Below are 27,845 nucleotides of genomic sequence, written 5' to 3' on the forward strand. Positions count from 1 at the left end.
GGATTCAATTGTTAACAGGTGCATGCCGACGGTGCTGGTATGAATTTATCAAACCAGAGCTGAGGCGAAAAATATAAAATCACATCCTGCTCGTTAGTTTTACAACACCGAGGTGACCGAGGAAGTTTGGAGGCAAATTACTGCCGTCGTGTGTTTCACTTTTAAGGGCCAACGAAAGGTCTGAAGAGGTTAACTTTCTCAGCAGGCTCTATAATTCTTTTAAGATGTGTCGAACTAAATAAAGAAAGGCTTTATTCATTTATAAAAGTCATAAATCATTTATATGACAAGCTTGCAGGTTCAGTTTAGCTTTAAATATAATAAACCTGATCCAGATTTGAGTAGAAGCATTAAAATAAGCACCATAAACTACAAAACCATACAGTGTACAGGACACAGCTCAGAGGGTATTTTGGTGTTGACTCTCCCATTAAGAGGCAAACATCCCGACAGTGTTTACTATTCCAGCAGTGGAACAGAAACCTTGTTAATGCCATGAAATTGAATGCCTGTCCTTCGCATGTTTCTCATCCAACAGCTGTCAGCGACACTCTCTCCCGTCTTGCATTTGCACAGGCCGTGTTTCTCCGTGAGAGAGGAATGCGTTGTGTTTGATAAGACCTTCACAGCGACTGACGGATATTCAGACGACTCAAAGGGAAGTGGCTGGCATGACATAAAGAAAAAAGCCAGAAAGCGAGATTTGTACAACCGATCAGGTAGGAAATCACAGCTGAGGATAATTTCCTCCTTGCGTTGGGAATCAAACATCTGGTACAACTATAACCAGCAGTTTTTTCTGTTGTCATGGCTTTTTTCAAAACACTCACTTCTCAGCTTCGAAACCAGAAAGTTTGACATGTCTTTCTAATTTCTTCCAGAAATGAAGATGGAGCGAGGAAGAAGAAGAAGGGGGAAGATGGTATGCTTCAGTGTGTGTGTGTTTGCGTCATTAACTGCATCCTCAATGGATGTTTTCCAGCTCAGTGGTCGGTCTGTATTCTGTCAGCGATAGAGTGCCTGATAAACTACAAACACGCGTCTGTGGCTTTGCAGAGTGAAGCAGGAGCTACGCTGGAACAGAAGGAGACAGAGCCTGACGTACGGACCTTCACACGCCGCATTATGTGTCATTACCGACCTACTGTATGTCATCATGCTGCTCTTTCAGAGAGCTCCATGACAACCAGGGACGATTACTGTCTCGCCATTAGATGAGTTTTTGCACAGTTTTCCACGGGCTTATGTAACCTATCCATTAGAGCACGGCAGTATAAAGTCCTCCCTATGAATATTCATCTCTTGTTGATACCTGTCACTCAACAGGCACGGTGAGAAAGCGTATCCGTCTCTTTTCTTTACTTTTACATCGCAGAAAGAAGAATCGAAAGTTGAGCTGTCATGAGTTTGACCCCGAAGACAACTATCATCACTCAAACGCCGACATCGATATGAGCAAAAAGTAAACTGTGGGACGTGGAAACATATCAGGTGTCCTTTAAAGTTGAACATGATGGATTGTGCATCTCAGTAAAAAGGTGAAAATAATACCTGGAACAATATGAAATATTAAGAAAGAGCCACAAACCCACATTTACTGCTGCTGAACCAAGACTCACAACCCTTTTCTGAGAATTTCAGAGTCAGAAAAGTATCTTCAGATGGAGCCGAGCCCGCCGGTTTGAAGCGCTGCTGATTGTCTGCATGAAAGCACAGTCGCGTTGTATGAAAGTTTAAACCTGCAAGGTCCTGTTCAAGAGAGAGGGAGACCTGACAGACGCTGAGTAACGAGACAAATCAGCATCGAGGCTCACGAGCAGACAAGAAACGTTTGTTTTAATTAATATAATTAAATCAGTTACAGCATTTTTCCTCGGTGCACGGATCAGAAATGGATTTTAGAAGTGACCAGAGTCATCTGGACAAAGACAGAAAATGTGAAAACGATGCCCTCGAGCACATATTTGAAAACACTTGAAAAAAAAAACCTGTCACTGGCACAGAAATGCTCACATCTGCATGATCACAAACATTATAAATTATAAACACTGTTCAGTGTAACACCCAGAGGGCACAGAAGGTCTAGTGTTAGCAGATTCATCCAGCTCAGGTACCTGTGCACAAATAAAATCACTTCAGACTTTCAAACTGTGTTCAGTGAAGTTCAACCAGGGTGCTGCTGCTGGATTCACACAGGGGTTCACCCAAAGTTTTCACATTTAACAGACGTAACTTATTTAACTTGTGTTACCGAACACACTTATTTCTAACTGGGGCCGGACGATATATCGTCTCAGCATCGACATCACAACGTGCACATGTACAATAGTCAACATCGCAGGAGGTGTGATGTCAGGTAAGGACAATAAACTCAGCTCTTTCACATTTTGGATGTGATTTTTGTTTTCTGGCTGCATTCAAGCTGAATGGTCAGATCTTTGATAAATACCTTCACTCAGTCGTCTTTCTGCCGCACACTGGTTGTAACCATGGTGACTCTCAGCTCCGGTGACATCACACGCGTAGCCCCGACCGAGCTATTCAAGTTATCTGGTGAAAATTCCTGTATTTCTTTATGTCCCAGAAAACCAAAGATCACAATGTTTTTGTTTGTTTGTTGTTTTCCAATCTTGTGAAGCCTGACTTTTAAAAGGGACACTGTGTAGTTTTGGAGAAGAAGTTCAAACTCCGTAACTGAATAAACAAGCTGTCCTCAGAGGAAAGTAAGGTCCCCAGAACACTGTTTGAAGCTAGAAAGGTGGCAGGGTCCGCCAAATATAAACAACGTGAAACAGTATGAAATTGAGTTGTCCTTTAAGGTCAGCTTGTTTATTCAGTCGTGAAAAACAAAGGTTTGATTTCTTTCTGCCCCAAAACTACATAATGCTTTAACTGGAAGCATGGATTCAGTCTAATCCTGAGCAAACTGTGACTGATTACACTGTTAAACAAAGGATGACGACAGAAGTCATGGATCTGCTCTCCATTACACTTAATTGAAAGCATCGTCACATCCCTGGAAGCATAAATTGGACTATTCACTGCTCACATTTGAAAGTGTAAAGTTATTACCAGCCATGACAGCCACTTCATGCCCCTGGCACACATTCCTGGCCGTCGCGATGCCTGTTGTGGGGGGACGTACCACAAGAGCATTTTGAGTACTTTGCCGGTTGTTTATTCGTCTCTCCGTCTGTCTGTCCGTTGACAGATTTTGTCAACACGAGAGCGACACAAGCACGCAAAATGCAGTCATGACTAGGCCGAGTAAGTAGCTGGATGTGGTCTCGTGTTGTAGTGATGATCGCTGAGTACTCGAGGGTCAGTGGAGTCGCGGCTGGGGTGATCCATCACAAGATGGTCTTTAGTTTGTTCAAAGATTAATGAGACTGAGCTTATTCAGTTTAGTTTAGACTAACTTTTACAACCTTTATGTCTGATTTATAGTACAGTACAGTTCACAGGGAGCAGGCCACTAAAGCCATCCGATCATTCAAGTCATCTGTTTGTAATGCTGTGGGAGACACAGTGAATGAACAGGTGTTATGGGTAGTTCTTGGCCGGTTCTTGTTATTAGTGGTGTTTGGTGGACTCCTGCTGAAAATAGCATCAACGAATGAAGCTGTCCAACATGGAAATCCACTGAAGTTGAGGGAAACCTCGAGGAATCACTTCCTTCCTCTCAGCAGACGACCACCGCGCCGAAGTGCTGCCTCAGTTGTTCGAGGAACATGAAGGTGAGGACCGTGTGAGGGATGAGACGGATAGCGGCGGGAACAAGACCCTGTAGACGAATCATATCATTATTTCAGCAGGTTAAAACAGAGCAGCAGTCATGCTTTGGGTGGAAGGAGCAGTGTTAAACATCACGTCTTGAAGGTGACACCTTGTAAAATGCCTTCGGGCCCAGATTTGCAGTTTCCGTTAGACAGTGAAACACACCCTGCAACAAGGACACACAAAACAAAGACATGTCAGACAGTGTGATTCTCCACGGTGCATGAATAAAACATACATGTCCGAGGGACGAGAGGGAGACCGAGGGAGATGCCCAAATCCCAACCATCATGTCCAGCAACATTTAAATCACATGACAACATGTACGACAAACTCACCCCGTACTCCAGTTTTGAATTCATTAGTCTGGTTTTAACAACATCGAGTGGTTGGCACAGGATTGTGGCACAGCCGCCCTGCGGAGAAAAGACGTCTCAAAGATGTTGTTGATCTTATATAAACAACGGCAGAGGTGAGTAACTCACTGCAAACACACTGGCCAGGAAGTGTGTGAGGATGTTGTCAGTCAGGTAACCAGTGGACAGAAACAGCTGCTTGGACTGGTCGTAACAGGAGAGCTGCAGGGTGAAACGCACACAGACTGCAACAACAGCAGAGCGGCATTGTTGTGATGTAACAGTTGTGTAACGCAGAGGTGTCTTTACCTGTCCGATAGAGACCAGCGCACCTCTGGTAGACGCTAGTGTGCCACCAGAGAACAGTTTCTTCACTCCCTCTACAGATTAAACAGCAGAATGGAGAAAATGTGAAGGAGGAAAATGAAAAGTGTCAACAGAGATGTAGATTTTTGCAGACGAGGAGCCTTTTCAGCCTGATTGCCTGAATAAAATCAGCATTTGGACAGTATTTGCCTCCAAAAGGTAGTGAAGTGGAGGTATAAAGTAGCCAAGAATGGAAATACTCCAAGTATAAGTACCTCAACATTATATATTAAGTACAGTACTTTATTCGATCCCCCCAATGTTTGAAAAAATGCCACAAAAGTGCCTTCTTAGATGCCCCCTTGAGGATGTCATTTCAGTGCCATTTCTGCATAAAGGGGCCACACCGACTACAGTTGGTGTCCTTTTTTTGCCCACCCTTTCCCCTCAAACCTCCTGAGTCCGCCACTGGCACCATTTCAACAGTTACATGAGCTGACTTTCATGTTGGGAGGTGGAAGGTGTGGTGGTTTCGTGACCAGTGAATCTTACCCTCCTTCCAAACACGCCATAGTCCGTCTAGCGCATGAGCGTAACTGGTAAAGAGAAACAAATCTCACAATGTGGTTTATTTGAATGCGACTACGCACATAAAAACGATCAGTACACGATGCATTTCCTTTTTCCGATTTTCACTTACTTTCTCCTGAGCTCGACCGGCAGCTTGACATCATTCTGCATTCTGCACAGACGACAGATTAACAATTATAAAAACCAGTTAACAGTCGGGATGAAAACCCTTCACGGTGATTATCTTTGAATACGGTGGAAATTAGCCTGTCAAACTTTGAATAGTGAGAACAAAATGGTGAAGCATTTTTTGGTTGATGACGTTAAATCCAAATCTCACTCGCATCACATCCTGATTTTCAAATCGCAGTACTTGGTTTTTGCTCTACATGATTTAAAAGAGAGGGAATTTCAGCAGTCTTGTTGGTTTAATTATTCTTTTCTGTTTCATCTCTCCGCAGAGTTTTGTGCAGAACAGGTACTGCTTTGAATTCATCTTTCCATAAAACTCACCGAACATTCACCAGGTCTGCTGGAGTCCCAATGAAACCGCCTGCAAACCCTGTTGGGGAACACATATTAAAAAATCTGAGACTGTTCAATGCATGCGTCAAACAAATAAAGGCACAGTTTATCCCCAGAGTGACGACTAACTGCTGCTAATTGTAGCTGTCTTTAGCGCAGTTAGCTGTGCAGCTAGCGGTCGGGACTGGGAGCTCAGAGCACCAGGAGAGTGTTGGTGTTGTTAGCTAGCACAGGAGCTCTGAACCACCGAGAGGAGGAGGCTTTTAGGCCCAAGACGGGCAGGACCCCAAGCAGAGAATACTGGCGAGGAGCTGTGCCAGAACCAGAGCCGAACGAGTGGGCAAGGGAACCGGGTTTACCAGTCTCTCAGTGGACACTGTCGGACTGGGAGTGAACACAACCCCTGAGATTGATGGAGGCCAGTTTGACGACAGGGATACAGTACTGAGGTGATTTAGTCCGGGGACGACTGAGACATGGAGGGTTCTGACAGGGACAGAAGAGGCAGGAAGTGGGAGAGGAGCGAGACGGAGGTCGGGCATCAGTCAATGCCAACATCCGACAGTATGGCCGGTACTATCGGACTATTGCCTCCAGTACAAAGTGGTATTACAAGCCAAGATGGGACAGGGGTAGCTGGTTAGCATGCCAACTATTTATCTCAGCAAAACATAGATGCAGGTATCTTTGACAAAAAGTTCTCAAATATTTCACTGTTAAAAAAACAAACCCAAACGTATGGACAAATATACCAGATACTGTCAGGACACATACCTCCAAAGGTACCCAGCAGGACCTTCTGGTAGAAAGGCATCAGCCCTTTGTTCTCTCTGGTTATCTTGTCTCTGACGGTCTCATAAATGGCAAACCGTGTCAAAGAATATGTCATCTAGAAAGAAAGAAAGAAAGAAAGAAATCCATCTAAATGTGAGCAGCATGGACACGAACAGTGAGCGAATGATTTAATATGTGTGTGTGTGTTTTTCCACCTGCCGACAGAGCGACGCACTGAGGCCACTGTAGAGAGCCAGATAACCTTCTCTCCTCACCACGTTAACAGTCATCCCAATCATCCTCACCCTCACCTCCTGCTGCGTCTGTAAGTGCACCTGGGAATGACCACAGGGGAGCAGCGACGAGGGTCAGTCACACATTTAATGATAGCAGCAACTACCTGCCGAGTGAAGTGAAACTACCTGTACAAGTGTGAAGTGACAGTAGTCAGTCAGCACAACTCATGTCTGATGCTGTCCAAAGTAGTGACATCAAGCCAACAGGATGAATTCTTAAATTAAGGTGATAATCAACTGATTCTGAACATCACAACAAAATATTCAATCAGCGTGTTGAATGACGGAAAATCCATTCAAAAGGAAGATAATAGGTGTTGGAAATGGAATCAGCACGATTCAAAGCATCCAAACAAGCCGATTGATTGTCATAATCAAGGTTATTTAGGAAATTAAGTAAACTGAATTATCACCATGAAACAGCAATCTATTCAGAAAGTAAGTGTTCAGCAGGAAAAGAGAGGAAAATAAACCTTCACAGGATGTAATCTTATTAACATTTCAGCCCAGACAGAACAATGAGGCCTAACTGGATAATTTTCTTAACTTCTTTTAGGAAAGAGACTTGTGCTACAATCAAAAATCAATGCACTTTTTTTTTTTATTTTACCTTAATTAAATCCAGCGGGTGTGTTAAACAGGCAGCTGCGCTGGAGGAGACCCCACCGAAATACCAACGAGACACACGAGTTTCCTGCATGTTGTTGGTGAAACAAAGTCCAAATAGGAAGAAGGCGAGGTGTCGGCTCCTCAGAGGCTGCTGGGACGACTCTGTCCGAGCGTGCTCGCTTCATCCTCTCCTCTCAACGCTGCTGGTGATGTTTGTACGCTGTTCATGTTGAATCCACAATAGATAAACTCAGTGCAAGTGTCCTTCACGCTAATCTCCATTTTGTCCTGAGAAAGAGCCGGTCACTTTGGATCGACATATGGCTGAACTTGTCCTGAGTGTGAGTGCAGAGCCGTCGAACTTACTCCATCTTACCGTGCCAAGAAAAGGGGTGCAGCTGGTTAGTGGGAGGAAGTGTACGTGACTAATGTAAAAATAGTAAGTGGCTTGACTCGCCACTGTAGTTTTGTGAATGTGGTATGGCAACATCCGAGGTCTCAGCTATCACAGATCAAAGGTCCTGAAGTTAAAAAAAATATTTGTCAAGAATAGACGTCGTCATTCCCGTCGTACAATTCAGCCTCAGGGTCACACGAAGGGTCACAAGGTCAAAAATATACAACATGTGTTCCCTCTGCAACACCCTCAGCAACAGTCTCTGCTTCTGTTAATAAGTAATTAGTATGTTTTAATCAGCGTTTCTAAAAGCCGGAGTGTCTGTTTGGGCTCTTAAATGTGACATGATTTTAAATGAGTGTTGCAGCAGTGGTATGAATGGGCAGCCTGGCACCGCTCCGTGTGTGCTGACTCAGAGGGAGGGGGGTTCATGACAGATGACAGAAACAGTAACCGGATACCAACTCCAAGTCAGAGCCAAGGCGAGACGTGCTCGCTCCTGCAGTATGAGAGGCCGTCCAGGCCACAATTTGGCAACAACTTGGCCCTCTTACATGCAGACATACGTTCTTCTTTCACATATTTATATTTTCAATCTCACATTGATTTATTTTTATTTTATATACTAACAGCGTACTGTGAAAACTAAGGGTGAAAAAGCACCATCAGGAGGCTAATCTCAGCGCATCAGGACAGTTTTCTATGACTCACACCAGGATTACAGTCCATATAATTTTCTCACCCCCGGCACATTGAATGATGATGCGTAGCCAGTTGTGTGTTGTGCGTCTTCCTCGTGTTACATCCCTACACATCACTCTGTTCTGTCTCTTCTCTATTGTAATTCAGCGGACATTTTGACACTTCACAGGTCTAAATAATGAAATGAATGATGGCTTTATTCCATTTAGCTGCTTCAGTTTCAGGGTCCTGGACACTGTCATGGTTTACAGGGAGACACACACTTAAAGAGAGACATTGTTCATCTTTTGAGTTAACACTTTTCCTGCTATGACAAGCAAAATGTCTGCCATGGACACACACATGTTGCTCGCTAGTTCACAGCTAAATGTACAGTAAAGTAATCTGGCTCTTTGGGGAAAATACACACTTTAAGTGAGTAATAATGATAATAAACACAAAATAAGTGAAAATTTGCTCACATGAACGAGGACGAGGTGATGTTTTAGTTTTGTTTCCGTTACGTTTAGTCTCATTTGAGGACTTCCCTCCTCAATCTTGGTTTGAATATTGTTGGAAACATCTGGAAAAATGTAAGTCAACAACAAAATTTATAACAAAGGTCTAAATGGTTTTAGAAATTTTAATGCAGAACTCTTCCAGCTTTACTCCTCTGATGTTGATGCCCACACTGTACTTCTCCTCTCAGGCTTCAGGCTAAACGTCCTCATTTACATACATTTGAAATGCCAAAATGCAAAATTGAAGGAAAAAAGCCCCAAAAATGTCACTTTAACTTTAAGATGCTTTAATTTTTCCATTGGTATTTTTAAAAAACCTTTTGATTTTAACATTTGAGGATTCCCATTTGCATTTTTTTGTGATTCACATTTTGCTTTTAACCTTTTGAATTCACACCTTTTCCATCTGCGTTGTCCATTTTCATGAGAGGATATTGTGTTTTCTCTGTCGGTGTTCAGGGAGTCGGCTCATCTGCGGTCATTTTGATATCAGAACTCATTTTATTTTTCCTCTTTCAATGATACATTCGTGCTGCTTACTGCGCCATAGTGTCGAGTTAATGTATGTTCCCTCTTCCATTTTCAACATTATTGCTTTTTGGAGGCAAATCATCCTCCGTGCATGATAACTTTTTGGAAAGGGCACTTCAACAGACTCTGCACTATGGTTTCCAGTGCTTCTGTAAAAGGAAAGTAATTCAACATCATTCTGAAATTTCTCCTGTTTTCAGCCGTCACAGTCTTGAGGGAGTTACGTAAATGAGTGAATCACATATCAACCCCTCGGTCTCTATTCAGCCTGAGAGTTTTTACTGCTTGTTATCTCCTCACTCCTCTCCGCCTGTCGTTCTTTCTCATCTACCCTGCAATAAAGCCTCAGAAAGGTAACAGTTTTACATATAAACAGGATGCAGAAGGCGGTTTGCTGCTTTTTTAAAGTCTCTGAGTCGTCTTCTAACTTTTTCTTTTCCCAGGCACAGAACCTCTAACAAAAAATGAACATTTTAGGATTTACATTTACTGACATCTAAAATACAATGTCAGAATTATCAAAGCACAATAAACAATAATCTAAAGAGAAAACTAAAAAGTATGTAGAATAATCTGATCCCATCATTGTCATATTCTGATTCTCGTGACATGTGGGTTATAGATTAAACCCAAATTCAACCTGCGTCATCTATTATGACATATATATTATCTTCTAAGCTACTTAAAAAATGGGAAATGCAGATTAATACCTCCCTACAGATAAAATAATGCTGCAGCAAAAGCAAAGAAAAAACCCACAAGGCTCTGTGTCTCCATTGACCAATAAATACACCTGAGGTCACAGACTCTTATCACCTGAACTCCCTGAAATCATGTGTTATCTGACAGATTCACACTAGAAATTTGGTCCTGGTTGGAGAACTGCACACTAACATTTTTTTTCACAGTTTATCTACACTCTTTTCTTATTCAAGGCAAATTTTAAACCAAGCACAGCCTTCATACACCACCTGGTGGAAGTCTACTGTCAGTGACATCATAAAGTCAAAAGGTAACTACACAGAGGTCGTCACAATATACCTTAATCACCTGTATGAATTTTAAATTACTTGGAAACATTACCCCTTAGTACAAGTGTTCATGTCTCAATAACTCCGGGGCCTTGCACACCCACAGAGGTGTTTTCATTATCGTATCAGACCCCTGGCTAATTTAAATACACGCACTACTAGAGATGATAAAGGTGAAGTGTCAATCAAGCACACAAAGTCCTGAAATGAGGTCTGATTATTCAAAATATGTGTCATAACTTGCTGAATGTTTTTAAATTACTAATGGGGCTTTCCTCATAAAGGACATTTCTGAGTGGGACCGGTGTAGTAATTCTAACCTGATGACGTCACTGACCACATGGTAAAACATTACTGTAAAGTAAAACTTCTGGAAATTAATCTACAGCCATCCTGTATTAAAAAATATTAACCAAACTGGCTCCAAGTGTATAGTTTTGGGGTTTGAGTCACTGCAAATGTTCTGTACACTTGTCAAACTGTTGGTTTATACCAGTGGACCGCTGTCCTGCATCTGTCTGCTTTCCTTTCTTACAGGAGAGCAATTTGTTTCTGTCCATTTTAAAATTACATTCAGCTTATTTTTTAATCAACAAGGACAAAGTGAGCTTCAAGCATCAACTCTCATCCTGTCTGAGGTCATTAAAAGGGAGCTTCTGACCCCTAGTGGTCAGCAGCAGAAAAGCAGGACACACTTCACTGTAGGTCAAATTATTCTCTTCTTTAAACATTTATAATATAAAATACTGATTTTCAGTCTCACTTCTGCATGTTTAAGGCAACGCAACACATTCATTCTCATCATCCACACCACAAGAACACATGAGAAGGAAACATCTTTGTATTTCGACTTTAATCACATTATCAACGACTCTACGATCAACACGAGGGGCCGAGCCCTGCCATCCCCTGAACCGGATACAGTATCTGTTGTTCTTCAACGTAGGGAGTGGTGACCGTGTCCCTACACCATGATCTTTCCTTCTGTGACAAGTTTAACATACACACACTGAGAAATGATCAACTGACTTACTTGGCACCCAGGCCAGTGTTTGTGTAGCTTATTTTGCTACACAAGTTATCAGACAGAACCATGAGCAGACAAACGGATGAGGAAACAGCGAGGCGGCCATTTGTGCAGGCTATGTGCCTGGAAAGTTCAGTCTGAGTTGGACCGCCCCCACCTGACGCTGTTAAGAGACAGTATGAATGTCAGAAGGCATTTGTTTCCTTTATTCCCAGGGAACTCCTCTTTGTCATGTAAAAAAAAAAAAATCAATAACAGGATGAACGATGAAGTGCACAAGCAGCAAAAAGGTGTAGACGGGCGGACACAGATCTACTCCAGCACCACGGTGCCGCCTGCTGCCTCCAGAGCTGCTTTCAGTTTCTCCGCCTCTTCTTTGGATACATTGGCCCGGATCTCCTGAGGGAGGGACTCCACTAGTTTCTTAGCCTGGTGAAGGAAAGACAGAAAACAAAACAAGATGTGGTGAGGTCACAACATCTGGCACAAGACGATATGCAACACTGGTACGACGTGCAGCTCGTCACTACAACACACTGGAACTGATCAAAGTCTGAGTATGCAAGAACCCCCATATACCAGACGTAGACTTAATTATGAGGACTCGACGCTGATGATGACACTCACCTGCACCAGATTCAGGCCCTGCATGCAGTTCTTCACTTCCTTTATGAGTTTTACTTTTTCAGCCGCCTTTAATTCTGTCAGTTTGACTATGAAGTGAGTCTGCTCCTTCTTCACCGGCGCCTCCTCCACTTCCGCTGCCTGGTTTCACACAGGGAAATAAATAGTGAGTCTACTTATTCAGCCATGCAATACGTAGATAATGTGTCAGAAAAGTGTCAAACTGATGAAGTTTGTGGTGTTGAAGCAGATTAAATTATATTATATATATAAAAATGAGTCACCTGAGCAGCAGGAGCAGCTGCAGCCATCGACATCATCCCAACATCCTGAATGTTCAGAGTTTTCTGCGAAACACAAAAACACAGATGGATCATTTTATCTGACGAGGCAGACTGTGGCTCAGCTTTGATATTTCACAAGTATTTCACAAGTTTTCCACAAACCTTGAGGAGCTCGTTGAGGTCCGACACTTCTAATAAAGTGAGGCTGGCTATGTCGTTGACGAGCTGTTGGATTTTGGGGGAATACTGTTTCGGCGCTCCGTCTAATGGAGGGGTGGCGATGGCATCTGAGTGGGTGGCTGGACTGGTCTTCAGAAGTCTGAGAGCACACAAGGCGGGAGCCTGTCGCGGCAGCTGTTGCCTGGAAAATATCAATGGGTTAGATAAAGGACGTCTGGTCTTCAGAGCTCAAGATACAAGACACTTAGCATCCAGATGTATACAGATTCATTTGAGAGCATCTGCAGCTCACATCTGGCACCAGAAAGCAAATGTAAACATGTTCTGCAAGACTTCAGAGAAGATCCATCTCTGCACACTATCTTGGCCTCTCTTACCATAAATTGTGCATAAACAACAGTTAGGAACATCTTTTTAAAATGGAAACGTGAAATTATCAGTCATTGTGTTTGGTATTGGCTGAAAGAAATCCACATGGTGCATCCCTGATACTTTACTTAACTTTTAGGAGACTGGACTGGTAAAATGATGCAATGATGTCACATTTTTGTATTTTAAAAAGAGGTTCACAACCTGCACTCTTGGGGGTAAGAAAGGCTAAGATGTGGTGAGCAAAGACAGATGATTTAATATCCAAAGCTATTAAAAAGATTTCCCCTCCTCTCAGAAGCCTTGTGGAACATGTTTTGCAAACTGCAGTCATGATATCTTCCTTTGAAACGGTAAACATTAAAAAACAAACCGACTTTCACAACGCAAACAGCCGTAAACTGAATCTGGAGTTTAAAAATGCTGCACCTGTTAAGTCCATAAAAGCCATTTGACTTCATATGATCACCACCAATATATATCACGTGTTCCTCATAAGTTAAAAAAAAAATACAAAGAAAAAACAACATGTCCTCGGATCATTTTTCATGCAAATATGCCAAACATTCCCTTATTCCAGCCCTTCAATTGTGAGGATGTGTTGCTGTTCTGTGTCTCATGTGCACTTTTTGTTTTAGGAAATGAAGGAAATAATCAGCAGCTTACATGATAATAAATGTAATTAATCTTCAGTTGAAGTCCTCCACCTCCACCATGCATGTTCTGCTCTCCTAACCTTGTGACACACAGTCCAGTCTTTATGACTGTGGCTGGGGGTTATCATACACCAGGATGAGGAGCCACTGCTCTGGGATGAATGGTTTGTTGTGCATACAGTCCATTTTGATGGAGCCTGGTGATTTATTAACATATAACCTGCAGTCCATATTACTGGTCTCAGGGGTAATAATTACACTCACACGAGCTACAATTAAGAGATGCAGCTTGCGGTTAGTTGTGCAGCACAAACCCGAGTGTGACCTTGGCTGTCGCAAACACACAAAATGCCGAACAGCTTCCACATGAAGTCATTAAATCCGAGCTGGGAACGAGGACAAAGTGTCTCATGGGAATATATTCAGAGATAATCGAGTCATTGTCAAGTTACAGCCTGTAAAAGGTCCAGTTACTGCTAGCTAAAGGTACCAAAGCTAACAGTGAGCTAACGTCACTGAGCGGCTCTCACACAGCCGTTAGACATTAAACTCTCTCGGACCGCGGCTGAAACTGGACTCACACAACCCACAGAGGCACCAGCAGGTCTGATGACCACCGTGACCCACCAGCAGTCACCGGCTGTCTGCCCTTGAAGAAGCGGGCAGACGGACGCTGCCGCACCGTTAACGCTCTCCCGGTGTTACGTGACTGCCCGGTGCCCGCTCGGCTCACGTTACGTACCGGTGCGTGTTCGCTGCGGCCCGCAGCGCGGTCCGGAGGCAGTGTCTGGTGCAGTACATGGTCACGACGACTGGAGCCGTTTATCCCCGGTGTCCCTCTGGAAAAAAAACTACAAGACGGGTCTGTCACAGCCACGGGAGTCCCTCTGCATCAAAAGCACATGGCGTCCTCTCGGCTTCTGACCTACCCACAATGCACAGCGCGAAGACGTGAACTGTTACGGAAAGCTACGGAAGCCGATAAGCGACATGGAGCAACTACAAATAGATACAGTGGAGAAACACTGATGATGGTTACACAAGTTATACATGTATTAACAAGGATTTTCTTTCATTAAAAATATATCATGTATAATACTGATTAAAAGTGGTGGAATGTAACAAAGTACTGAAAAAGATTGTTTCTTCTGATCCACCAAAAAGTATAAAGTACTTGAAATGATCTCAACCTTGAACTACAGCTGTAAAATGCAACATTCACATTAATGCAGCAGTAATATTAATCTAAAACATCAAATATAATAGTAAACCATGACAGGGACCATTTTAAAGCACAATGAGTAACTTCACTTTCATACTTAAAGTGCATTTTGCTGAGAATATCCTAATACTTTTACTTGCATTGGAATATTTTTAAGTAAATAATCTGAATATTTCTTCCTCCACTGCTGATAAAAACTATCTAATAATTTGAATTGTATGTTTTGTTGCAGTTTTTCACTATGACCTGAAGATGGCAGTACACATCCATGATTATAAACACTTAATTATACAATCCCTACAACATGACACCACACTGTATAATGTTGTAATTATTGTTGATTGTATTATTACTTTTTATGACAGTAATTGCTGTGTAATATTCAGACATATTGCATGAATTGGTTTGAACACCTGCACTTTATCAGTTCTGAACACTTGTGGAGGAACACACAGGGAATCCTCTTAACCGGGTAATCTCTGCACCCATCTGCTGCCACAGTCATCCACCACATCCAGCCTCCAGCAATATGCTACTGAACCAGCACCAGTGAAGGTAAGAGGGCTCCTCTGAGAGAGAAAATCAATGTTTGGACTGTAAATACAAGCTGGCATGTGAACATGTCCTTCTGCTTATCTCCTTCAGACCATGCTGCTGTCTCCTCAAGCGGAGAGGAACTGGGAGGACCTGTGTGTAGTGCTTGAAGATGTGCTGGAGGACCAGTCCCACAGGCAGCTGTTTGCCTTGGAGCTGGGCTCTGGGACTGGGCAGCATGTCATACGCTTTGCCCAGAAGATGCCCTTTGTGACCTGGCAGCCATCAGACATCCAACAAGAGTGTCTGGACAGGTTTGTGTCTCATAGAAAAAGGTCTTTTTATACATTCTTGTTTCTGAGAGTCCGATTCTGAAAGTTACAGGATTAAATGTGTCTACTTATTTCCAGCATTAAGGCGTACGTTGCTGCGACCCATGCAAAGACTGTGCTGCCACCTGTCCACCTGGACGCCAGTGAACCGTGGGAGAAGTGGGCAGATCTTTCTCGCAGCTCTTGTGATGTTATTGTTGCCATTAACCTACTGCAGTACAGCTCCTTTAAAACAGCACAGGTAGGCCTGCTTATCTGAATACAACTGTTTATTTGTGAATCGTTCGAATATATTATAGATATATCAATGATCAAACTATGCCAGAACCTGTTTCATATCATTTCTTTTAAAAAAAATTAATTTCCCCAAGGGTGTTTTCAACGGAGCAGGGCAGATCCTCAGGCAAAATGGCCTTTTGATAACATATGGGGTATGTACCAACAGCTGTTGAGTTTATTATCCACTCATGTGCGTATGAAGTGGCACAACAGACTTTAACAATTTACACCTTACATAATATTAATCACATTGCAGGTGTATGCTATTAACGGCACCATCACACCAAGTTCTAACGAAGACCTGGATGCAGAGATTCGAAAAATGTGAGTATGCGCTTATTTTCTCTGCTAACGTGACAACTTGTGTCTGGTGCAGCTCCTCTCGTAGAGTGGAAATAGACTTATTCAACTATTTTCCACAGGAATCCAGAGTGGGGTCTCCCAGACATCGACGTGTTGAGACAGCTGGCCTACGGGAACGGGATGCGTCTGGAGAGGATGGTGAGTGACGTGCTGCAGCTCGGGATCACTGCTTGTTCATAACTACAGTATACTGCAGCTTTTATACCTGTATTGTTTTTCCATTTCCAGATTGAGATGGAGGAATACTTCAAATGCCTCATCTTCAGGAAACTTTAAAGAAGCCAAAGTGCAAGAAGAAGAAATGACTTTTTTTATATACTCGTAGTTCAGTTGTATGTTAAAAGGTAACTCGTAAGGTAACGTTGTTTTCTCAGACATTTAAAAGCTTCACAGTCGCAATAGTCAGAATACAACTGTTTTCACAGGTCTTATGAGTAACGGAACGTTATGTGTAATATTGGTGAAGTGTCCCTTTAAATCACATTTTATCATATCACTCATCAATGTAATGTCATGGCCTTTACACTTGTACAATAAAGTTGAAACAAATATGACTATAAACACTGTAATTACATAAATAAAGTTGTCGTGCTGTACGTCTCTTTCTTTTGATCCACATGCAGGGTTATAGAAGAAAAAAAACAAGATGAAGCAAGTGGACAATAAGAACCAGATATTTATTAAATATAATTTCAAAATTACTTTTAAAGTCAGACAGATCAGTTCGATGGAATAAAGAAGTTCACAGATAGCAACTGAAGGGTTACAGAAATCACTGATTTGGGTGTGTGATACATACATGCGCCGCGTCATGTTCGCTCTGCAAGCAATTCAACGTTTCCGGAGAGCAAAGTACACTTTAGAAAAGCCCGCTCAGCCGTACTTACAATGTTTTTACCTTTATATGTGACAGTAAGAACCAAAAGCACACAGGGTGTAACGCCTGGAGGCTGCTTGCAGTTGATTATATGTTAAGGTTTTATGCTTCTGTCAGTCTTGTCTTGTGATCGGCAACACAATCATCTTAATAAAAGAAATGCAGGATGCTTTTAGAGTTGTTGTACTGCTTCAGTATGTATGTTTCATGGTTACCAGTTCTGTAATGTCCAATGATTTAAACTATAAAAGTATATTAAGTGAGGATTTAAAAACCACCCTGCTAATTTCTTAACACTCCTCCCACAATGTACAATCCCTGCGATGCGTTTCATCATGTAAGAAACTACATTAAAAGACACGCTATACTCCGAGCAGTGCACAACGAATAAATGCCAAAACAAGACGCCCTAGTTTGTGTGTGCATGAGAGGGGATGGAACTGAAAACTACAGCAGGCCGTGAACCTGACGGAGATGTGAGTTTGGTGGAGTTTATTTCAGGCCTTCGACTACACTTTGTCTCCATTCTTTATCCCCACACCGTTTCTTTAACAGCACCAGCACGTACAGATGATAGGTTGCAATAATTCACTTCCGTTTCAGGAAAATAATTAGAATTTAACATGCAAATTTTGCTTTAGAAAAATAACAGACAAAGGATGGTTATGTCTTGTCCTTTTTTTTTTCTCCTCAATTATTGTATTTTCTTATTCATTTGTAACTTTAATACCACTGACTATTTCTGAGCTTCAGTTATTCATTTAATAAGGAAATACTACATACATATCAGCTGGAAAGAGGGAGAAGGAGGAGAACGAGGAGGTGCAGGAGGAGGAGGAGGAGGAAGGTGTGGGTTATGGTGCTCTCTCTTGCAGCATCCTCCCGTTCTTCAGTGAGGGGAGCGGCAAGGAGAGCAACAGTTCTGCAACATCATCACAATATTTTACATTGCCACAACATCACAGCGAGGTGGGAGGTGTGTGTGTTTGTGTGTGTGTGTTTCCAGAGGGTGTCCTCAGAGTCCAGAGAGTGAGGGGGAGAGACCAAAAAGGAGGAGAGAGAGAGAGAGAGAGGGTGTAGTGTGTCAGACGCTGCAGCGCGTTGGCGTTCAGTCGAAGGAGATGAGCTGTGCCTCTGCGCTGCCGGGCACAACCTGAGGGGCCTGCTGCTGCTGCTGTTGCTGCTGCTGCCCTCCAGGAGGAGCCACCTAACAAGAGAGGAACACGGTTAAAGTAAAAACAGGAAGATAAGGGAGGACTGAAATAGACTGAATGAGGTTAAGATACCAATAAACAAGCAAATGCTTGGCAGCAAAGGAAGAAGGAAGAAGCAGCTGACCTGTTGGTACATGGGCTGCTGGCCTTGCATGTAGGGCTGCTGTGGGGGCATATTGGGGTCCTGTCCTGGCAATGCCGAAATCATATTCTGCATGTTGTACGGCTGGTAGCCCATGTAACCCATACCGTTAGTGGGGGCAGGCTGGGACATGGGGGGCATACTCTGGGCCTGAGAGACCACGTTCTGCACAGAACAAAACAACAGTTAGTGGGATCATTATTTGAAAAGCTGCATTGGTTAAAAAAAAAATGAAGTCCAGCATTATTTGTCTTTAAATAGTTTGCTGGTAGTTCATTAGTTTGTAGGGATTAGAAAATTAAAGTGGGAGTCAGTCAGACCTGGTAGCCCTGTGTGGGTGTAGGCTGATAGTTGGAGTAGGGTGGACTAGTAGTGGGCGGAGCCTGACCAGGAGGCGGAGCAGGCTGCCCATTGGTGCCTGCAGGCTGGTACATGTACGCATTGACCATATTTGGATCTGAAAGAAGAGTGTTTCATGTCAAACATTTCCTGAAAGTTACCCAGAAGTAAAAAACTATTGAATCCTCTCCACGTTTCTTCTTGTTGACCTCCTCACCTGTGGCAGCACCGGGCATGGCCTGGTACTGTGGTGGTGCCGACTGCCCAGGCTGGTTCATATAGATGTTGTGCATAGGCGAACCCTCCACAGAACCAGCAGGGCTGAAGGTGCCCGGGTAGCTGGGTGGAGCTCCAGGCTGGTACACCACCCCTCCTGCCACATTTGGCGGCAAAGACTGCATCTGCATGACGGCACGTACACAAATTAGCCATCCATTTTATTTCAATGGCAAAACACCCACATTTGAATTTGGTAGTTTAGACAGCAGGTGATGGAGTGTGTGTGGTGTACCTGGGCGTAGGGCAGAGAGAAAGCAGGCATTTGGGCTCTCATCTGAATCGTGTGCTTCTGCTGCTCCAGACGCATCTGCCTCTCCTTCTCCTGCTCCTGGAGGCGCTGGATGGCCAGCTGTCTTTGCATCTCCAGGTACTCCTGCAGTTCAAAGACAAAGGCTTGTGAGCACAGTGATAAATTGTGTATCGATATCTACACTTTTTTTCAAAAATGCCTCGTTTTATGACCTGCTTCTTCTGCCTCATGATCTCCAGTTTCTGTGCCAGCTGGATCTGCCTCTGTCTCTCTGCTTCCTCTGCAGCACGACGCAGCTTCTCTCTGTGTTCATCCCGGAGGGCGTTGAGGGCGGCCCGAGCATCGCGGACCTGAGCCAACTTGTCCTGTAGCCCCTCGTAGTACACTGCCGACAACACAAACGACATGATGTGATCAGCCCAGTTGCCAGAATACAATACTGGTGTTGTAACAGCGTTTTAACATTTGTTAGCGACAGACCAAAAAGACATTGGGACATTTTCCAGCCATGTTATCGGCAACAAAACCAGATATTTTTGTCGAGACGTTGGGACAATTTACAGCCTAAAAACCAAGTCCATTTAAGGACATGTCAGTACAATTTCCAGCCACATTTGTGGCGAGTGAACCAGTTATTTTAAGCCAGAACACAATCTCTTCCTAACCCAACATCTATTCTGGTGATTGAATGTGATAGTTTGGAGACTTGACACGCAGAATGAGACTTACATCGCTTCTCATCTAGCTGGTTGAGGATGTCCAACAGCTGTGGATGCATGTTGTTGATGGACTGGAAGAGTGAGAGCACGGCGCTGTCATTGGTGATGCTGCGCCCACGCATGTGGTTGCTCTTCATGCGGTTGAGGAAGGTGGTGACGGCATTCTGCAGAGCCTTCAGGAACTGCTCGTGGTTCTCCTCTGACTCCCCGTTCTGGTACTGCTGCTGGAGGTGGATATGAGAGGGAAGCAAAGCACAGAACGTCATTTGAGGTCTACCCACACTAAAAAAAATACGACTACCAACGTCTTCTCTCAACACTAACTTCAACATACCTCCACTATGTTGACTGGCTGAACCGGGACGTGAGTTTCTACAGGCTGACTGATCGCCGGAAGAGGCTCAGCCAATGGCACTGGAGCAGGGGCTGAGGGGGTGGGACTCTTGCGAGCCTCTTCCTGTTTCTTCTCCCAGTATGTTCTGTTCAGGTAACGAGCCAGCTGGAAGAATATGACATAACAATGAGCATCATAAGTATAATGTCAGATTTCCATTAGTCTGGCTTAATGCTGGTGTAGGAGAGGAGAGGGATGCCACATGTACCTCAGGGTCGACATCTTCAGCTGATGGAGCAGAGGAGTTCTGCAGAGAGTAAAAATAAGGATATTTAATCAACTTGGTATAAAAGAAGCAGACCTTAGGATCTTGTTTTAATCATGTTTAGTTGTGTAAATAATTCAGACTTACCACAGGGGAGGTGTAGAGGGTGCTGACAGGTGGTGCTGAGGAAGTCACCGGAGTGGGATCAGCTTTGGGATACATTGAGTAGGAGTTCTTATGCCTCTGTAAGTAGACACACAGGTACGATGGGTCAGTTTGTCTCTATGAACAGGCAGTTAAGATAAAGATGGAGTAAGATTTCAGCTGTGCGACCCACCATCCTCTCCTTCTCCTCGGCCTCGCTTTGGGAAAGAGCGATGGCCAGCTGAAGCTCCTCCTCCTCTTGAAGTGCTGCCTCGTCTCTCTTTGGGGGCATCTGGTGAGAATGGGTTGGTGAACTATCACCTTTCTTCTTTAAGAAATTTATTTACACTGTGACCAGTTTGCCCCTCAGCTACAGCAAATACATTTCCATTGATAGTTTCTCAATGCTTACCTGAGACTGTTGGGACAGCGGGCTGGTCAGGTACTCAGGAGGCAGCTCGGCGGGGCCCGAAGCAGGGGCTTTACCTTCAGCTTTCCTAAGGGGAGGAGACAGGGAGGGGTGGCTGGTGAGGAAAAGGGATCAGGGAGGACAAACAATCTTTTTAATTAGAGGAGAACATGCTGCTTGAAACAACAAAATCCAAACATGCAGCAGTTAATACATCTGTTTATGGACAAAATCAAACATCACAATATTTTTTTACAAAATACCTCAATAACGATACTGCGACCATAGTGTAGGGATGACTGTCAGACATTTTTGATAAACATTTATCATCAGTATCGTGGATATAATAACTAAGTGGGTAAAGACAAGTGTTAAAACAAGTCTGGTATGTTCAGAAAATGACGTCACTTTACTGTAATGTATCCTTTAAAAACAGGAAAAGACAACACTTATCATAACGTGAAATAAAGATATCCAAAACCTAAGATGATGTATAGTCTCCTGTCACCGTAACGATGTAATAGCTGTGTTGCTCAGCCGTACGTCTGTCAAAGCTGAAATATCTTCTACATTTGTTAATCTAATTATATGAAATGTTATCAAGGGTTTGATCTACATTCAAATTTGGATCTGCATCAAAACAAACATACTCATGCAGAGTTTCATAGTCAGTCAGAGTCAATACGACTGAATAATGGCATCTACATTTTTAATGTAGCATAAAATCACATATAGACCAAATGCAATTCGATTTAGCTGCACTGCTCAGAGTCTATATATGCTTACATCATTTCAAGTGCACAATGTTGTTAAATAAAAGCCATTTTTGACATACAAACTATTGTCAGATTAAAAGTACTGAAAAATAACAAATTCAGGCATCAGTTTTCTCAACTTCCAACCAGATTTCAGTAAACTGTTTTTGCAATAAATAACTAAAGCACAAACTTGGCAAAGAACACACAACATCTGCCAACAAAATCAAGAGCACAAATAAGGGCGAGGGAAGATTCTACACAAGGCATCACATTAAATGTTTGTAAACCTTTTGCCGTAATCCAAAACACAATCGAGGCCGACAGTGATTAAAAACAGATAATAACAATCCCAGAGGTCTACGATTCAAAAATAAAACAATTATCAATGCATCATGAGACACCAACATTTCTGAATTCTGATTCCACTGTGTGATACTTTTTAAACACAGCGTATTTGTAACGATTCATGAAAACAATAAAGCTAAGAATGTACTTCCTGTTATATTTGCTCACACTCGGCCATCCTCACTTAAACTTATGAAGAAGCCAAACATGACACAAACGTTCAGCCATGTTTTACACATTTTTTGCATGAGATCATAATGTAGAGAATTTGGTTTTTAATTTCCAATTATTAACTTTTCTGCATTGAAACATAATCTTTCATGAGACAATAAGCACTGCATACTTAGGTTAGACAACAAACTGTACAGCAGAACTTGAGCAAGAGATTAACTTACAATGCCAGCGTCACATCACAGCTGATAAAGTAGTTCTCTACAATTTATGGAGGCAAATATAGACACACTATCCACAGACACCACACTTCACACTCAATCTGGCGGTTCAGGTCGGGGGGACTCACTTGTTAAGCAGCTCAAAGCACGGCTCGCACACACGCACTTCCTTCTCTATGCCAAACTTGGGAATGGTCGAGTACTTAGACGAACACTTCCCACAGAAAATCTGGCCACAGGCTCGACAATGGTGCTGGAAAAGCAAAGAAGACAAATCGAGGTCAACTTCCGCACATGCGCTGTAAAAACATACACTCCCCCCACACCAACACACACACACACACACTGCTGTAAATGAATGAAGGAAACCATAAAATCTCCAGCTGCCCTAGTTTCAAGAAAGTCCAGCCTACCTTTCTGGTCATCACTCCAAACTGGACTCTGCATCGGTGGCACTCCTCAGCATCAACCCAGTCTGGAGCCTGGACAAAGCAGACAGACATCCCATGTGAATACAGATACGGTGGAGCAACTAAACCACTGGAGCTTACTGAACAGTCATCCTCTCCTCTAAATATAAATCATCCGCTTTATAAAACCTAACTCTGCCTCAGTGAATCAAGCAAAAACAAGATATCTCACTCTCTCAGCTGCAAACATCGCATCACTCTCCTTAAACTCGGGGAACACATGACCTAAAGAGAAAAAGAAAGAAAAACAAACCCATTACACAAACAGTGTGACACCAGCAGCACATTAACAATGAAAGTAAATGTCTGAATAAAGGTCAAAACAAAGTTTGTGTTTTTCTTAAATCTAATTCTAGCTAAGTCAGGGTTACAAAACATTTATCTTGGTTATTAAACTTTCAGAGATTTGAAGGAACAAATTAAAGTAAAATCCAGCTTATGTGTCTTCTTACCTTCCACTTTCATGATCTGATAGGTGTCCTGAACCACCTTATATTTGGGTTCGTTGCGGAAGGCGTGAGCCCAGGCCTGGATCAGGTAAAGGATCTTGTTTCTGACGTTTGGTTCCGTCTGTTTCTGGTGGTAAAGGAACCACAGAGGGTAAAATATCTCTCCTGACAGCTTTAAGTCCTTCTTGTGCTTATACTCTAAACTTCTGTTTGCATGACTGAGCTTTTCAAATACAAACTGAATCAAACCACAGTGTTTGGCCACATGAACTGAGGTGGTAAGTCCCGTTCTTTGGTCTGAAAAAAAAAACCCTCCTGTCACAAGGTTATGACATCATCAGGAAGTGGAAACCAGCATGGGCTGCCGGAGCTTGTGTCACATGACACGGTGAGATCCAATCAAATACTGCTAGCTCATGCAATCAGCTGCCTGACTGCAGTGAGCAGTTATCGTGGTGAGAGAGAGGGTGATAAGACTTTGTGCCAAAATAGTCAGACAAGTCACCTCGTCTGTGTGGAACAGGGTGAAAACACTATGTCCACATTTTTAACTGCTTGTTTACATGATATTTTGATGGAGGCGAGCAGGGGATGAATATAAACCACTTCTACATGATTAGAGGTGAAACAATTATCAAAAAATGCTTCCAGCATCTTGAAAGGGACAGTTCACCCTCAAATCAAAGATAAAACGTTTTCCTCTTTCCTGCAGTGCTATTTATACATCTCGATGTTTTTGTTGTGAGTTGGAGTGAGTTGGACTGAACTACACCTGCCAGCTGTATCACTGCATAGAAGGAAACATGCACCTACTCATGGACAAGAGGTTCCTGCTCCTGACAACAGGGGATGTAAACATTCACATCATCCTCCTCGGCCAAGCTGTAACGTTAGTTAGCACAAGCCTTTCATCCATGAGTATCTGAGGATAACTATCCTTTTAAACAACTTTCTTTTATATCATTGTATATTTGTAACATATGTTTGGGTTGTGGACTGATGGTTGGACAAAACAAGACATCTGAAGATGTTACCCAGGGCTTTCATTGCAGTTCTCACCATTTTTGGATGTGTCATAGGCTAAATATTAAGCAGATTAATTTAAAGAAGACAAACAATTTGATCATAATCATAAACTTGAGCTGCAGCTCTGAACCAAAATCTATAAATGCTGCAACTTCTCCACCTTCGTCCACAAATTCAGCCTCACACTGAAAGGACAGTACTGACTGCAGCTGAGGTCAAAACTCAAGCGACTGCATGTTTGTAACTTATGTTGGGACTTTGAAAGTTGTATTTAGAAATCAAACAGAGCAGGTTTATGGAGTTAAGCATATTAACGGAACAAATTTCACCTTGAGTAAATCCTTCAGCTCCTCCATAGTTTGTTTACTCGCCACCTCATCGTGGACCGTCTGGCCACAGTTCTTCACCACCGACTCCAGGACCTGAAGGATGAGGCCATGTAATGTTACACACGTTTTACCGAAGCAGCCTTCTCCAAAAAAACAAAAACAGGTGACAAAACTGTTTCCAGTTAATTACCTCAAGTGCATAGAGGGCCACATGTGGGTTTTTGTCATTCAGCTTCTTCTTAATGGCCCCGATGGCATATTTAGCTCTGCAAGGACAAAAACAAATGTTGCTCGAAAGGAATAATCGAGTCAGCAAAGCACACACTTAACCTGAGCTATTTTCAACTTCAACAGCTCGGGATATAAATTACATTACATAAATCAGAGGGAAGTGGGCAGAATCACTCACTGAGCGTCTCCTTGTCGGATGAGATCACAGATCTGCAGAATGGATTCCCAGTCGGTCTCCAGCAGCAGCTGACTGGTGGCTTTATCTGCAATTAGTACAGATGTTTAAAGCTTTAACAAATGTATTGTCTGCCTAATGTCTACCACACAATATCTGCTTCATCATAGTACATATGTCAAAACTATAGGCCTGCTCCTCTCCTCGCTACAGTTACAGATCTGCCTTATGGGAAGTATTTATTCCCAAAATATTCTCTTATTTCGTCTTAGGTGTACCTCAAAGGCCTGACTTTGACTGGAAACTGGTTTGTGGTAATAATCTAATTTACTGTATATTCAGGAATATGAACATATGTGCATCGATGTCACAATACCAACTGACATACAGGGCTTACGGTGGGTTTTGCGTTGTGGTCTTGTTGTGTCAACATCTAGTTTTGGGGAACTTTGTTACGTAAGCCGACAGTGTTCTTGTGAATGGTGTCTATTTCTAAATCTCTGTGGTTCAAATTACATCACCACACAACGATCTCACAAAAAGTACTGTAGAGGAGTTTCTCAGCTGGGGTTTAAAGGGTGCAGAGGCTGATTTTTTACTCCCCAAAAAAGGTTAATCTGGCCCTTAATGTCAACTGAAACTCAAGTAAGAGGTTTAATACACAACTGCCTTTTACATTTTCATGACTCATGAAACCAGTTAACCACTAACCACTGAGACTACATGGTAAGAAGAGGTTGCTTTATTTCCTGGGTTAGCTCTTAAGTTAGATAAACTAATTAGCCATCTTGTGTTACCTTTGTCACCTGTGATGCAAAGGTGTCTAATTCAGTGTAACGTTGATCTATTAAAACAATGGATAAGGCAGCTAGTTATAACGTTAGCCGTCTAGCAGCTAACCCTCCTAATCAACCTGTTGTGGCCTTAAAAAAAACTTAAGACATCAATAACAACAACAATAAAACAATAAGACAACAATAAAAGTCATTAGTATCTCACAGCTGACAGTGCTGTGCTTGGTCAGTTAGCTTTTTCAGTTACATTATCAATGTTGACAAGCTAACGTTAATGTATTGTCGTCTGTGAGGCTGATATGAACCTCAAGGCATCAACAACCTGGTTTAGCCTAGCTAATAGCACAGAGATAACACAGGGATAAGCTAACGTAGCGTCGATAAGACAGCGAAGACAGATAAAAGGACGAACAAGACATTATTCGCTGTTTAGTTGCTAAACCTAGTGAGCCTCTCTCTGGGCCTCCGAACAATAGCAGCGAAATTGTTAGCAGGCTAATATTAGCTAGCTGGCCCGAGAGAGCCACAGCCCCAGCGTCTGTCAAAACAATACGCTGGAAAAACATCGCACTTTGACTCACAGTTGGCCGACAAACGACCAACTTCACGAACGAGCCGACAACTCACCCAGCAGCCTCTCAAATGTACCGCCACCTTTCCCCATGTTAGATTGAGCGTCTCGGAGCAGCAGCGGCGGAGTCTTGTTTAGTCAACGCGTCCTGCTATTTTTCACCGCTGAGGTTAGCCTGTTAGCTTCTCTGCTAGCCGCGGAGCACAGCTGTACGGCTCTTCCTACTTCCCACTTCCGCCGTGAAACAACAACAACACACGGATTTTCTCCCTCTAGCGACCGATGACGCGCCGACAGGTAGATTTAACGAGTAATAGCCAGGTAAATGTTATCACAGCTCCGTCAACACAGGCGGAGTGATGTTTACACAGGCTACAGTTACAGCGCTGCACATTTGTGAGGCAAGCTAACGGCTAATGCTACATGAGTATTCATATCTTCCACTACATTTAACTTTTTACTCCATTACATCGCCCTGACAGTTACATCCAGTGTTAGAAGTACATTTACTCAAGTACTTTTGTACTCCATTACATCTACATGACCAAACAGTGGGTGGTGGAATGTAGAAAAGTACATTTACTCAGCTATAGTACAACTTTACTTAAGTATTTCCACATTTCAGAGGGAAATATTGTACTTTTTACTCCATTACTATCTATAAAACAGAGTACGAGTGAAATGTAACAAAGTACATTTACTCAGGCACTGTACTGAAGTACAACTCTGAGGTACTTGAACTTTACTTAAGTATTTCCATTAGTTAGTACTTTATACTTCTAGGTTACTCCACCACATTTTATAGGGAAATATTGTACTTTTTACTCCATTACTATCTATAAAACAGAGTACATTTACTCAGGTACTGTACAAAAATAAAATTTTCAGGTACTTGAACTTAATTTGTGTATTTTCATGTTATTCTACTTGATACCTTTATGTTATTCTACTACATTTCAGAGAAAAACAGCATACGTTTCACTCCATTACATTTACTTAGTTACTAGTTACTTTGCCGATTCAGATTATTTACACAAACACAATAAACTAATACATTCTGATGTATTATTATATATTACTGTAACATAC

The 27,845-nt window shown here is 42.6% G+C and overlaps 4 protein-coding genes across 10 annotated transcripts; 1 reads left to right on the top strand and 3 right to left on the bottom strand.

The window, feature by feature from the left end:
* Positions 1-1,819: 1,819 nt before the first annotated feature.
* slc25a10a (solute carrier family 25 member 10a) lies at positions 1,820-7,859 on the bottom strand. The gene is made up of 11 exons (XM_084370656.1): positions 7,215-7,859; positions 6,524-6,643; positions 6,309-6,423; positions 5,523-5,571; positions 5,140-5,181; positions 4,992-5,035; positions 4,443-4,513; positions 4,263-4,355; positions 4,116-4,193; positions 3,887-3,943; positions 1,820-3,784 (listed from the first exon to the last, which is right to left on the bottom strand). Exons 1-11 carry the CDS (start codon positions 7,302-7,304, stop codon positions 3,683-3,685), a joined length of 861 nt encoding a protein of 286 aa, XP_084226782.1. The 5' UTR covers positions 7,305-7,859; the 3' UTR covers positions 1,820-3,682.
* Positions 7,860-11,208: 3,349 nt separating this feature from the next.
* Positions 11,209-14,442, bottom strand: mrpl12 (mitochondrial ribosomal protein L12). Its single transcript, XM_084370660.1, has 5 exons — positions 14,257-14,442; positions 12,472-12,670; positions 12,310-12,372; positions 12,029-12,166; positions 11,209-11,830 (listed from the first exon to the last, which is right to left on the bottom strand). Exons 1-5 carry the CDS (start codon positions 14,313-14,315, stop codon positions 11,714-11,716), a joined length of 576 nt encoding a protein of 191 aa, XP_084226786.1. The 5' UTR covers positions 14,316-14,442; the 3' UTR covers positions 11,209-11,713.
* LOC311267546 (methyltransferase-like 26 B) lies at positions 14,417-16,800 on the top strand (the record flags this gene model as incomplete). Its single annotated transcript, XM_084370657.1, has 8 exons — positions 14,417-14,548; positions 15,238-15,291; positions 15,382-15,584; positions 15,681-15,843; positions 15,974-16,033; positions 16,138-16,205; positions 16,304-16,382; positions 16,473-16,800. 8 exons carry the CDS (start codon positions 14,417-14,419, stop codon positions 16,518-16,520), a joined length of 807 nt encoding a protein of 268 aa, XP_084226783.1. The 3' UTR covers positions 16,521-16,800.
* Positions 16,801-16,902: 102 nt separating this feature from the next.
* On the bottom strand, positions 16,903-27,149 carry hgs (hepatocyte growth factor-regulated tyrosine kinase substrate). Of its 7 annotated transcripts, none has more exons than XM_084370636.1 (20): positions 26,813-27,149; positions 25,395-25,479; positions 25,176-25,251; positions 24,986-25,078; positions 23,634-23,757; positions 23,354-23,406; positions 23,125-23,193; positions 22,840-22,964; positions 21,220-21,304; positions 21,001-21,099; positions 20,811-20,906; positions 20,667-20,705; positions 20,399-20,563; positions 20,075-20,285; positions 19,558-19,730; positions 19,328-19,468; positions 19,034-19,217; positions 18,798-18,934; positions 18,460-18,642; positions 16,903-18,328 (listed from the first exon to the last, which is right to left on the bottom strand). In XM_084370636.1, exons 1-20 carry the CDS (start codon positions 26,847-26,849, stop codon positions 18,230-18,232), a joined length of 2,274 nt encoding a protein of 757 aa, XP_084226762.1. In that variant the 5' UTR covers positions 26,850-27,149; the 3' UTR covers positions 16,903-18,229. The 7 variants fall into 7 exon arrangements, with proteins under 7 accessions (XP_084226762.1, XP_084226759.1, XP_084226763.1 ...); XM_084370633.1 differs by having other exon boundaries at positions 21,001-21,135; positions 21,220-21,331; XM_084370637.1 differs by having other exon boundaries at positions 20,075-20,288; positions 21,001-21,135; positions 21,220-21,331; positions 23,634-23,751; positions 26,813-27,148.
* Between the last annotated feature and the right edge of the window lie 696 nt (positions 27,150-27,845).

The sequence above is a fragment of the Pagrus pagrus genome, assembly GCF_965226575.1.
Source record: "Pagrus pagrus genome assembly, chromosome: 13".
NCBI lineage: Eukaryota > Metazoa > Chordata > Actinopteri > Spariformes > Sparidae > Pagrus > Pagrus pagrus.